Source organism: Mesocricetus auratus, unplaced genomic scaffold (assembly GCF_017639785.1).
Source record: "Mesocricetus auratus isolate SY011 unplaced genomic scaffold, BCM_Maur_2.0 Super-Scaffold_100024, whole genome shotgun sequence".
NCBI lineage: Eukaryota > Metazoa > Chordata > Mammalia > Rodentia > Cricetidae > Mesocricetus > Mesocricetus auratus.
In genome coordinates, this window is record NW_024429205.1 from 24336563 (window position 1) to 24350416 (window position 13854).

The following is a 13854-nucleotide window of genomic DNA, read 5'->3' on the forward strand; positions in this document are numbered from 1 at the left end:
GGCGGCGTGCGCGCGCGCACCGGAGCCCGACCCCGAGGACGTGCGCGTGCACGGCGGCCGCGGCGACAGGCGCCCGAGGGCCAGAGGACAGAGGAGGAGGAGGAGGCGGGCGGGAGCCGCAGGCCGCTGGAGGAGGAGGAGGAGGAGGAGGAGGAGGAGGAGGAGGAGAAGGGGGTTGCGCTCCGGGCCAGCGGAGGATCGAGGGGCGGGGCCGGCAGGCGGCGCGTGCAGGTGCCGGGCTCCCGGGCTCCGCGGGCGCGCGAGCGGCTCCGCGGCCCCCGGCGCCGCAGTGGCCGCCGCCGCCGCTTGGTCGCCGTCGGTCTGGGGGAGGCGGGTTATGGCGGCGGCGGCAGCGGGAGCTGTGAATGAGTTCTCCGGCCGGACGACGGAAAAAGAAAGGCTCCGGCGGCGCGAGCCCGGCGCCCGCCAGGCCTCCGCCCCCCGCCGCGGTCCCCGCCCCTGCCGCCGGCCCGGCCCCTGCGCCCGGCTCGCCGCCTAAGCGGAACCGGTCTCCCTTCTCCTACCCGCTGGCCGTCGGCTTCGCCCTGCTGCGCCTGCTCGCCTGCCACCTGGGGCTCCTCTTCGCGTGGCTCTGCCAGCGCTGCTCCCGCGCCCTCATGGCGGCCAAGAGGAGCTCCCGGACCGCGCCGGCGCCCGCGGAGCCCTCGCCCCCAGCCCCCGGGCCCGGCGGCGAGGCCGAGAGCGTCCGCGTCTTCCACAAGCAGGCCTTCGAGTGCATCTCCGTTGCCCTGCGCATCGATGAGGAAGAGAAAGGTACTGGGGGGCCTGCAGGGAGGCCGCGGCGGCCGGGCGGCCCGGGGGAGAGGGCCCCGCCGGCGTCCCTTTCTCGCGCCCCCTCCCCCGAGTTCTGCCCCTAGGGGTCCGAGCCCCCGCTGGCAGACCCTACCCGGTGAGGCCGAGTGAGTTGTTGAGCCTCTCCCCTCTCGGGGCGCCCCGGCTCTCGACTTTGTTTGAGCACCCCCACGCTTGTGCGTTATCCAAGCCCCCGAGAGACACGCAGACGTGCCGGTGACAGTGACAGTTGGCCTTAGGGTGACCACACGGGATCCTTCCTAACACTGTAAACAGTGTGGCATTCTCTGAGCCTGGCTTCCAAAAGGTTCTGGTGTCGAATAAGCAATGTATGAACTTAGTGAAAAGAGTTCTGTAGTGTGTGGGGAGAAAAGTGTTGACTTGAATTTGAAAGGGATAGTTGCTTATAATTGGTGCCGTATTTGCGTTGTTCTGAAATTTCGCCAACTATTTTTATCAGTATAGTGAGTCTTGAATTCTTTTCTGTGAAGTTGTATTTCAGCCTCTAGTTGCTTTTTTTTCCTTCTAAATCTGTATTTCAAGACAGTCTCTTAAGTTTCTAAATTGAAATGTTAAATGAATGAGTTGGGTAAACATGAGTATCATTGTATCTTGGAACCTAAAACAAAGGCTCGTGCTTGGAACCTAAAACAAAGGCTGCATACTTAGGTTTCCTTCAAGCAACGTCTTAGCCGGGTGTTGGTGGCGCACGCCTTTAACCCCAGCACTGGGGAGGCAGAGGCAGGCGGATCTCTGTGAGTTCGAGGCCAGCCTGGTCTACAGAGCAAGTTCCAGGACAGCCTCCAAAACAATAAAGAGAAACCCTGTCTTTTCTGTGTGCCAGGCATTGTGAGATTAGCTTTGCATGTGGCCCTTGTCCCCACGAAAATTCTCATGTGAGTGCTGTCAGTACAGGTGTTTTACAGATGAGATTACTACTTACAAGACTGAAGCAGGTGGCAGCAAATGTAGGCTAATCGCTAATTTTACACTTGTTTGGAGAACGTTAAGTGAGAAAGTCTTACTGATGTCTCTCCTTTGATTGTCTCCAGTCTTCTCCAGAGAAGCCCAGATTCCCACTTTGGCCCAGTCAGGCACACCCACCGACAATGTCCACTGTGGAAAGGGAACAGTCTGCAGTTGTTGGCAGGGTTGTTTCCACTCCCAACACCAGAGACCGGCTGTTCTAGTGTTTCAGCCTTGGAGCAACGTGTCCTCTGCTGCAGGGCCCCAGAGTAAAAGGGGGATGTAGTGGAAGAGGCAGATGTCCGTGACCGGGAGTCCAGAGACAGTGGAGATTCAGTTCAAGACAGTAGTGGACAGTGAAGGATGCTTTGTGTTTGTGAGATAGACCTTTTTTGTTCCTTGCTCACAGTTCTTGCTACCTCTGAGGAAGATGCAGCGAACACTTGGGGAGGATGGGAACAGCACTCTTCTTCTGGATGGGGTGTTGTTTGGCAGTATTTTATAGCTGCAGGGTACCCTGATTGTTTGTTTGTTTGTCTTTTTTTGTTTTGCCTTGTAACAGCCTGGCTGTCCTGAGACTCACTTTGTAGACCAGGCTGGCCTCGAACTCACTGAGCTTTGCCTTTCAAGTGCTGGGATTGGGTGTGTGGCCTTTCAAGTGCTGGGATTAAAGGTGTGTGCAGTCACTGCCCAGCAGATCCCTGGTTTTTAGAATAGTGGGACTATAAGTGAGAGTAGATTTTTTTTTTTAGGGACTTGAGGATGTAGTTCTGTGATAACAAGGCTTGTGCCCAGTGTGCTTTAGAGGCTCATTTGCTTCTCAGTGCTTCAGAAACAAAGCCAAGGAACAAAAATTAAAACAAATTAGTTACATTCATTTTCCTTTAGAAAGAAATAAAGCTGGAAGTAATCTCTCCTGCACTTGGGAAACTGAAGACTACCATGAGTTTAAGGCCAGCTAGTCTACATAGTGCAACCTTGTTTCGAAACAAAGCAAAAAAATAAACTGAATCTGAGCCTGGTCTAAAGAGCCAATTCCAGGACAGCCAAAGCTGTCCCAGTGAAACCCTGCCTCAAAAAACCAATGTGTAAATAAGTAAAACAAATATAGAATAAAAACAAATAAACTGAATCTGTATTTTCAATCCCAATTTTTCCTCTTGGAATATTTGTAGCCTAATTTTAATTCTATAATTGAAAAAAGTTCAAATTTGAAGTCTGTCAGCCTTTTAGCTATACTTTACAACTCAGAACTTACTTCCAAGAGAATTTCTCTTTTCATTGCATGAAAATATGTGAACAGATAGACTGAATTGAGGCTCTGTAACTCTTATATACTGTCGAGAGAGTGGCAGTGTCTTACATTGCCACCCATTAGAAACATAACATACCACATGTGTACAGTGCCCACGGAGGTCCAAAGAGGTGTGGGATCCCTGGGACTCCAGTTAGAGACAGGTGTGAGTCACCATGTGGGTTCAGTCACATCCCCCAAAAGAGCAGCCGTATCCCTAACCACTGAGCGTGCATCTCTCCAGTCTAAATTTTTATAGCTTTTTTGTTTTGTTTTGTTTTGTTTGAAACAGGGTTCCTCTGTGGCTTTGGAGGCTGTCCTGGAACTAGCTCTTGTCGACCAGGCTGGTCTCGAACTCACAGAGACCCACCTGCCTCTGCCTCCCAAGTGCTGGGACTAAAGGCGCGCACCACCACCACCCAACTTTTTGTAGGTATTTTTTTGTTTGTTTGTTTTTCCAGACAGGGTTTCTCTGTGGCTTTGGAGGCTGTCCTGGAACTAGCTCTTGTAGACCAGGCTGGTCTCGAACTCACAGAGATCCGCCTGCCTCTGCCTCCCAAGTGCTGGGATTAAAGGCGTGCGCCACCAACGCCCGGCTTTTTGTAGGTATTTTAATGGTTGAACTTCTTTGAAAGAGTGATAATCTGTGACATCCATTTATATATGAAGAACCAAAGAGTGGGTTCAAAGTAGCAGAAGTAGGAACAGAGTTAGGTGACCAGACTTAATATAAAAATCATTGTTTGATTGTATGTATTTTTTGGGCTTATACTATAATTACAACATTGCTATTCCCTTTCCTCCCTCCAAACTCCCCCATAGATCCCTCCTTACTCTCTGTCAAGCTTATGACCTCTTTTTTCATTCATGGTTCTGTGCATATATGATTTTTTACTGGACAGTATTTCTCTTTTAATGCTGGTAAAGAGTCATTCAGAATACTTGGGGAAAAGAAGTTGTGTCAGTGGTTCTTTGAATTAACTAGAACATGATCTAGCATGTTTTGGGTAACGTCTACAGATAAGGGTGTGAGCTCCTAGACAACACTAAGGTTCAGAAGGCGTGGTTTCATTTCTCAGGTTGGTAGTGCCTAACAGTGAAGGCCATAGTGTCCTGTGTGAAAGAAAGTGAACCAGTTTTTCAGGATGTTGTAGGGTGAAGCATCTGACATCAAGAACAGAGTGTCTAAGCCGGATGGTGGTGGCACACACCTTTAATCCCAGCACTCGGGAGGCAGAGGCAGGTGGATCTCTGTGAGTTCAAGGCCAGCCTGGACTACCAAGCGAGTTCCAGGACAGCCTCCAAAGCCACAGAGAAACCATGTCTCAAAAAAACAAAAACAAAAAGAACAGAGTATCTAAATGAAACAGTCCTCATCAGTTACATTTTTTTCACAATTTTATTTAATAATTTTCTTGTTGCCTGTCTGTGTTTCTGTGTGTGTACATGGATGCATATGTCCCATAATGCACATGTGGAAGTCCGAGAATGGCCTGTGCTGGATGGTTCTGTCCTGTCACATGGCCCCAAATCAGACTCAGATTGTCAGGTTAGCAGTTCAGCCTCTAGTCATGGCAGGGAGGTGTGGCAGCAGGCAGGCTTGTGACTGGAGCAGCTGAGAGTTCACACCCTGAACTATAAGCAAGAAGCAGGGGAAATGAAACGAGAGGAAATGGCCAGTCTTTAAACTCTGGAAGCCCCACCCCCAGTGGCACCCTTCCCCCCCACCTCTACAGCACCAAGCAGGCCCAGGTGTTCAAATACCTGAGTGTACAGGAACATTCTCATTCAAACCACCTAACCATATAACTTTCACAGTCTGTGTGTGTGTTTTTTTTTGTTTTTTTTTAATGGCTGACCAGGACTTGAAGCATTCACTCCTGGTCTCCCTTTCTTTTTTTTTTTTTTTTTTTTTTTTTTTTTTTGGGTTTTCGAGACAAGGTTTCTCTGGCTTTGGAGGCTGTCCTGGAACTCACTCTGTAGACCAGGCTGGCCTCGAACTCACAGAGACCCGCCTACCTCTGCCTCCCGAGTGCTGGGATTAAAGGCGTGCACCACCAACGCCTGGCCTGTGTGTGTTTTTGATACAGGGCTTCTAATAACCCTGACTATCCTCAAACTCAGAGATTTATCTGCCTTCCTCCTGAGTGCTGGGATTAAAGGTGAGTGCCTCCCCTTCCAGCAGTGAATCTTCTGGTTTTATATGATTGTACATTACTTTTAAACACACAAAAGCCTGTTCTGTTTTCATAAGATGAGGATAGAGAGTAGGAATCAGAAGTGATTTCTTTTTTTTTTTTTAGAAGTGATTTCTTTTAAGTCTTGAAAAGTGTACATCTACCACTTAGAAAGAATTGATTTCAGACTAAATTTGTTTTTCTGGGTGACTCTGCTTAAGGGTTGTGGAGGTTCACACCTCTTCCCAGCACTCAGGAAGCTGAGGCAGGATGGGTAAAGAGAGTTTGAACCAGCGTGAGCTACAGTGAGTTCTAGAAGACCCTGTTTCAGAAAACTGAAAGAAAAAAGATTGTTTTGAAACTCTTGCTTAGAGGTAAAACACAAGGGCCACCACAACTGGAAGGCCATTGTGTTCTATGTAGGGAGGTGTAGGCCACACGGGGTGCTGATGGGTCCCAATGCAAAGAACCCACAGGTCTCCCAATTCAGATGAGGACAGGGTAGAGCAAGGACCTTAGGCCCTTTGCAAAGCATTGACATTCTTCTTACTGACAGCTCAGTAGTGAGTGTTGTTTGCATAAAGAGATCTGTAGATAGCCACTGTTGGAGACTATGCCTTATTTGGTTTCTGTTTTGTTTTGTTTGTTTTTTTTAAAGATTTATTTATTACATATACACCAGATTGAATTGTAGATGGTTGTCAGCCACCATGTGGTTGCTGGGAATTGAACTCAAGACCCCTGGAAGAGCAGTCAGTGCTCTTAACCTCTGAGCCATGTCTCCAGCCCCTTGTTTTATTTTTTTTTAAATCACAATTTTTGTGGCTAATGTATATCTTGCATAGTTCTGTTACCTTTGTTAAATACGTGTCTAAAGGTATTGCTAGGTTATGTAGCCAGTAGGCTTAATAACATGGGAATGAACTACTGTCTTTTCCCAGTTAATGGTATCAGTTTGTATTAGGACCAGCAAACATGACATTTTGGTTCATTGCTTTTTGTATTAGATTGTTTGGGGTTTTGTTGTTGGTTTTTGGATTTTTTTGTTGGTGGTGGTGGTTTCTTTTCTTTTTCTTTTTTTCTACACCTCAGGCGTTTTCTTTTTATTTTATTTGTTTGTTATGTATATAGTCTTCTGCCTGCATGCCAGCAGAAGGTACCAAACCTCAGGACCTCTGGAGATCAGCCAGTGCTCTTAACAAGCGCTGAGCCATCTCTCCAGCCCCTGGTGGTGGTGGTGGTGGTGGTTTCTTAATCATTGTTCTATTTCTCTGAAGAGACACCATGAGCAAGGCAACTCTTGTAAATTAGAGCATTTAAATACAGTTTCAAAGGGTTAGTCATGCAGCACTCATGGTGCTGGAGTAATAGTTGAGAGCTACATCCTGCTCACATGAAGAGAGATGGCCTGGCAGGGGCCAGTGGCACACTTCCTCTCCTGATCCACATGAAGAGATGGAGGAGAGAGATGCCTCCTCTAACAAGGTCACATCTACTGCAGCGGAGCCCACCTCCTAATCGATCTACTCCCTGGGGGATAAGCATTCAAACACAGGACTTGGTTTTCTGTTTTAGATTTAGGTATGTAGCAGCAGTTTACTGACTTTCTCAGTTTGGGTGATAGGGATTGAATGAGCCCTAGGGCCTGGCAAGCACTCCACCACGGAGCTCTGCGGCTCTGACCTCATTTTATTTATTTTGTGTGTGTGTTTATGGTGGGGGTGGGGGTGGGGGAGTGGAGTGGGAGTGCATGCCCCAGTGTGTGCCAGCAGTGGTCTGCTCGCAGGAATCAGTTTTCTTTCCATTCTGTGGGTCCCAGGGATCAAACCCTGGGTGGTCAGCCTTGGCCGCAAGTGTCTTTACACACTGGCCCTCACTTTAGTTTTTGAAACCATTTCTCGGTAAGTTTCCAGTATTGGTCTTGAACTCGTGAATCCTCTGCCCCTCTGCCTCTGAGCAGCTGGGATCACACAGCCTGTGCTGCCTGGCTGGTGACATGGTTTTAATTTGTATTCTCCGGCAAGTGATATGTACGTCTCTGGGACTGTGCATAGGTAGTTTTTATTTTCCCCACTTGGGGATTTGAGATTGAACCCAAGGGTTTGCACATGCCAAGCACATGTTTGACCACCAATTTGCCCTAAGGTATTTGGCCATTTCTATCACTGCTTTATGAGAGTCCGTTGTGTATTCTGTGGCTGACCTCAAATTCACAAGATCCACCTGCCCCTGCCTCCCAAGTGCTGGGATCAAAGGCGTGCACCATCACTGTCCAGCACTGTTTTTCGAGATAGGATATTCCTGTGAAACAGTCCTGGCTGTCCTGGAACTCTCTGTAGACCAGGCAAACTTACAGAGGTCTGCCTGCCTCTGCCTCAGAAGTGCTGGGCTCAAAGGTGTGTATCACTGCTGCCCAGAGCAAGTTCATTGTTAAGCATGCTGGGTTTTTTTGAATTTTTGAAAGCCTGTTTGGTGTCTTTTTGTTGTTAGAACTCTGGCATTGAAAGAACAGGAGTTTAAATTTAGTGAAGTTTAGTTTATCCTTGGTTCTATGGCTTTTACTTCTATGTTCTCTCAGAATTCTCTGTCTAATTGAAGCTCTCAGAGAGTTTTGTTCCAGTACCCTGAGTTTTACACACTAAGGAAGGACTGGCAAGGTGACTTTTGGAAACGGCTTTTACTTCAAAGTCTGATGGCCTGCGTTTGTCCTAGAGCCCACATAAAGGTGGAAGAAGGGAGTCACCCCACAGGGTTGTCGTCTGACCTCTGCGCTTGTGCTGTGCCCACCCACACCCGTGTTTATACACATATGCATATACAGTTAATTTTAATAAGAAATTAGACGATATGTGAGTGCTTATTAGAATGTTACTGGGGAGATGGCTGAGCAGGTTAAGGCTCGTTCTTGCTGCCAAGCCTATTCAGTCTTCAGGGCCACTCCTTCCTATAGGAGAGAACAGTCCCCTGAAAGTTGTCCTCGGACTTACATGCACACACAGAGACAAAATTAAATAAATATGGCTCGTGTAAACCTTTTTAGATTTCTTTCATCTTATATATATGTTTTGCCTACACATTTGTGTGGACACTGTGCATGTGCCTGTTGCCTAAGCAAGTCAAACAGAGGACATCAGGCCCCCTGGAATTGGAGTTAAGGGGGATTGTAAGCTACCATGTGGGTTCTGGGAATTGAATATGGGTCCTCTGCAAAAGCAAGTGGTCCTAACTGTTCAGCCATCTTTTTTTTTTTTTTTTAATTTTTATTTATTTATTTATTACATATACAGTGTTCTGCCTACATGCCAGAAGAGGGCACCATATTGAATTGTAGATGGTTGTGAGCCACCATGTGGTTGCTGGGAATTGAACTCAGGACCTCTGGAAGAGCAGTCAGTGCTCTTAACCTCTGAGCCATCTCTCCAGCCCTCAGCCATCTTAAAAATTAAAAAAAAAGAAGGTTGCCAAGGAGAACCCTCAAGTAGTGGCATTAAGAGTTAGATTAGTGCACTAGTGAGATGGCTTAGCAGGCGAGACTCACTTGACACTCAAGCCTTGAATTCAGTCCTCATAACTCTCCATTGAAGATAGCCAGCTACCTACAGTGTCCTCTGACCTCCACATAGACACTGCAGCACGCACGCGCGCACATACACACACACACACACACACACACACACACACACACACACACTAAGAAAAACAGCAATAACATAAATTTTTGTTTGATTTTCGAGACAGGGTTTCTCTTTATAGCCTTGACTGTCGTGGAACTTGATCTGTAGACCAAGCTAGCCTTGAACTCCCAGAGATCCGCCTGCCTCTAACTCCAGTGATGGAATTATATGCATGTACCACTACTGCCCAGCAAAATAAAAAATCTTTAAATCATAAGACAAAAAGAGCATAGTTTTGGTCTGTGGATATAGCGTAGTACTAAAATACTTGCTGAACACTAATCCAAGGCCCTGGGTTCAAGTCCAGTACACAGAAGGGAGGTGATTGGAGCGATGGCTCAGCAGAGTACACACTGCTGTCCTCCAGAAGACCTGAGTGGAGTGGCCAGCTCCCATGTCAGGTGGCTCTACATCCACCTGTGACCCCAGCTCCAGGGATCTGACACCTCTGACCTCTGCAGGCACTGCACGCCCGTGCACTCACATGCAGCTTCTTCATTTGGAATAGTAAAAGTTAAAACTAAAAAGCCGGGCGTTGGTGGCGCACGCCTTTAATCCCAGCACTCGGGAGGCAGAGGCAGGCGGATCTCTGTGAGTTCGAGGCCAGCCTGGTCTACAGAGTGAGTTCTAGGACAGCCTCTAAAACAATACAGAGAAACCCTGTCTCGAAAAAACAAACAAACAAACAAAAAAAAAACCAAAAACATAAACAAAAAAACCCTAAAAAGTAAAGGGAAAGGGTCCAGAGAGACCTTTTAGTGGGCAAAGGTGCCTACCAGCGAGCTTGAGGACCTTGTCTACATGGTAGAAAGAATTGACTTTTTCCACTTCTCCTGACCTCCACACGGGTGCTGTGGCAGGTGAGCATACACATGCATGCAGTACACACTAACCATACATAACTGCAGTGAAAATGTAAAATAATAAGAACAGATATAATTAGAACAGCTGTAAGAGTTAGTCATGTGGTGAGTGGAGAAATGTGACAGCCCGTTGTGTTACTTGTTCAGTGTACAGCAGAGACACTGCAGATGGGTGTTGGGGACAGAGTGTTCACCACAGTACCATCTGAAAGAAAAATAAAAGCTGGGAACATGTGTGTTATCTTTTTGGTGAAAGAGCTGGGGATTGAACCCAGAGCCTTGAACGTGTTAGACAAGAGTTCTACCACTGGGCTCCAGGCTAGCCCTTAATTTTTAGTATGTTTTGGGACATGTTACATATTTTAAAAACTATTTTCTGTGTCTGAGTGTTTGCCTGTAAGTATGCATGTGCACCATGAGTGTTCCTGATACTCTGCAGGTTGCAGGAGGGTGTGACATGTCCTGCACTGGAGTTACAGCTGTGAGCTCCTGTGTGGGTGATGGGTGTAGAACTCTGGCCCTCTACAAGGACAAAGGCTCTAACCCTGGGATAACTCTCCAGCAATAGTGTCTTTTCTTTCAGTCTTACCTTTCTTTACAGGACTGGGGACTAATTGTCTACCTCTGAACTGCGTGTTCCCGGTCATTTAGTGCCTGTGAAGACAACTGTTAAAATACCGAAGTAAAGCCTTCATTCATTCATTCGTCTTGTGTGTGTTATGTGGTGCAGGTTTGAAAGTTAGAGGAAAACTCGTGGGGATCGGTTCTTTAGTTCTTTCCCTCTACCTGTGGGTCCTCAGCGCCAGCAGCATGAACTTGGCCCACTCTGCCCCACCAGCCCTTCAGTAGCCTTTGGTTTGGCTTTTCCAGACAGGCTTTCTCTGTGTAGTCCTGGAACTCACTCTGTAGACCAGGCTGACCTTGAACTTACAGATCCCCTGCCTCTGCCTCCCCAGTGCTGGCATTAAAGGTGGGCACCACCACTGCTCTGCTCAATAGCTTTTACTATAGAAAATAGCTAAATTACCAGGTAGTGAGTGAAATATATATGTGTATATACACACATAAACATATACATATATGTATATCAATTGCATGTGTGAATTAAAAAAAAAACAAAGTAGGGCTATGGAGCTGGGTCAGCTGGTAAATGCTTGCTACACAAGCGTAAGGACCTGGCTTCAGGTCTCCTGCACCCACGTGGAAGAAAGCCAGGTGCTTGGCATCTGTTATCCCAGTGCTGGAGTACTTAGAGACTGGTGGCTCCCTTGACCTCCATACATGTGTGATACACGCACCCATGCCCCTCCCCATGAGATGGTAACTCAGGTGGAGAGCAATAGAAGACACTGGACACAGCCTCTGTCTTCCATATGCACATGCAAGGGCTGATGTAATTGCACATACAGGCACCCACAAAAGTAAATGAAAGGTGGGGATGGTGGTGCACTCCTTTAATCCAGCACTCTGGAGGCAGAGGCAGCCGTATATCTGGGTTCAAGGCCAGCCTGGTCTACATGGTGAGTTCCAGTAGAGCCAAGCCTACATAGTGAGACCCTATCTCAAGAAAACAAAAAATGAAATACTACAAATATTGGTGAATATAGTAGAAAAGCCTGTACTATAAAAACATGTATTGAGATCATGATAGTGACTTCTTGGAAGGGAAAGACTGTAAGAATGAGAAGAGGCACTGGAAAGGGACTTGCATATTTGCTAGGATATAGTCACTTTGTAGAGTAAGAACTGTACACAAGTAAGACATTGCTAGTGACATTCTCATCACTCAGAATGGAAATGTCATTATACTATTTTTTTCTTCTTTTCAAGTAAAAATGCCCAGAAATGCGTATGAACAGGTATTTTCTTATTGAAAATGTGACTATGAAGCCAGGCAGGGTGGTGCCCTTGTAATGCTAGCACTCGGAGGGTCAGTATTTCAAGGACATCCTCAGCTGTGTATGTATTGTGAGACCTACCTGGGCTACATGAGACTCCTGTAAAAAACAAAGAAGAAAACAGGAAGATCAAAGTTTCTGTTGGTTTAGAGTAACCTGAGGAAGAATCTTGTAGCCTAGGCTGGCTTCAATCTTGCTCTGTAGCTGAGGAAGACCTTGGACTTCTGATCTTCTTACCACTGTGTCCAGGTTGACTGATATTGTGAGAAGTAAGAAATTGCCAAATATGCCAGGTGTTGGTGGCACACACCTTTAATCCCAGCACTTGGGAGGCAGAGGCAGGCAGATCTCAGTGAGTTTGAGGCCAGCCTGGTCTACAGAGTTCCAGGCCCCCAGGATATAAAACTTGTCTTAAGAGATAGGTGCTCTGGAGGAATAGGGAATACACATTTCTTTTTTTTTTTTTTAAAGATTTTATTTATTTATTATGAATACAACATCCTGCCTCTATGTATGTCTGCAAGCCAGGAGAGGGCACCAGATCTCATTACGGATGGTTGTAAGCCACCATGTGGTTGCTGGGAATTGAACTCAGGACCTCTGGAAGAGCAGTCAGTGCTCTTAACCTCTAAGCCATCTCTCCAGCCCCGGGAATACACATTTCTTAGTTGTTATATGGTGTCTATAAAAAGACCATTCTATTTTGTGATCATGGCAGTTGTAAGTTTTATTTTGAAAAATCAAATAATGAAGAATGATATGGAAATTTTTATTTGATTATGTATAATGTTTCTTAGACTGAGATCACAACCTTTTCATGTGTCAATTATCAGTATGATACATGGGGCAGTGAATGCAATATTTTCCTTTTTTGTTGTTGTTGTTGTTTCAAGACAGTTACTCTGCATTGTTTTGGATGCTGTCCTGGAACTTGCTCTGTAGACCAGGCTTGTCTCGAACTCACAGAGATCCGCCTGCCTCTGCTTCCTGAGTGCTGGGATTAAAGGCGTGCGCTACCACCGCCCAGCCAATGCTACATTTTTCATACCCATGTTATATACAAATAATGATTTCTTTTTTTTTTAAAGCAGGACAGAAGGAGCAAGCTGTAGAATGGTACAAGAAAGGTATCGAAGAACTAGAAAAAGGAATCGCTGTTATAGTTACAGGCCAAGGTGGGTTTTATGTATGGTTTCTGTTGCCACCTCAAATTCTATAGTAGTTCTCTCCTTCCAGATCCCTTATCCATAGAGAACCTTCCAGGGCTCCTGGTGGACTGAGCTGTAAGGATTGTCCAGCATGGCCACTGATGTAATGTGGATATTTTGAACAAAGGGAAGATTCATGATGTGGGTGGGATAGATCAATACCATGCAGCTCAGTATCTAAAAGTTGTTATAATTCTCCATTTCATTATTTTGGACAGTAGGTGATCACAGGTAACTGCCAGTTCTGAAAGCAGATTTGCATAGGTGGAGTTGGTGACTAAATTTACATAATTCCTCTCCTCTCAGATCTATTTACCTCAGTACATGCAGTTGATTTTTTTGATGTCATTGTATTTTGTTTGTTAATTATTTATTTTCATTTCATGTGAATTGGTGTTTTTGCCTGCATATGTGTCCATATGAGGGCATTGGATCTCCTAGAACTGGAGTTACAGATGGTCGTGACCTGCCATGTGGCTGCTGGGAATTGAACCCGGGGCCTCTGGAAGAGCAGCCAGTGCTCTTGACTGCTGAGCCATCTCTCCAGCCCTTCTTGATGTCATTGTTAATATTTGTGCATGTATGGTATTGGCTGTTCTAAAAGTGAAACTCAGGTCTCAAACATGATTTGCCATGACAGGCAGGCAGTAACAAAGTAATCTTTTGTTGTTGTTGGGAATTATTAGGTGTTACACACTAGGCAAGTGTCCTGTCTCTGAACTTTTACAGCCTGGAAATTTTTTTTTTTGGTAGTACTTATTAGACTATAAACCAGGTGCACATCTTAATCCCAGGATTTAGGAGGCAGAGGCAGGTGAATTCGAAATCAGTCTGGGGTATACAGTACAGCCCTGTCTAAAAACCAAAATAAAATAAAATAAATTGGGAATTTCTTATTTTGATTTATATTTGACTCTTTTAAACCAAAGCAGTTACCTCTGGTGTTTATTTCCTGCTACTT

At 46.1% G+C, this 13854-nt stretch overlaps 1 protein-coding gene across 4 annotated transcripts in view; it reads left to right on the forward strand.

Moving 5' to 3' along the window:
* The first annotated feature begins 266 nt into the window (after nucleotides 1–266).
* The window catches only part of Spast (spastin), a 45535-nt gene continuing 31947 nt past the window's right edge, over nucleotides 267–13854 (forward strand). Inside the window, exons 1-2 of one of the 4 annotated variants that reach the window (XM_040730750.1) lie at nucleotides 267–774; nucleotides 12774–12860. In XM_040730750.1, the coding sequence (XP_040586684.1) occupies nucleotides 366–774; nucleotides 12774–12860 (496 nt within the window). In that variant the 5' untranslated portion in view covers nucleotides 267–365. The remainder of the gene's footprint in view (nucleotides 775–12773; nucleotides 12861–13854) is intronic. The other 3 variants (XM_040730751.1, XM_040730748.1, XM_040730749.1) reach the window with 3 other exon arrangements.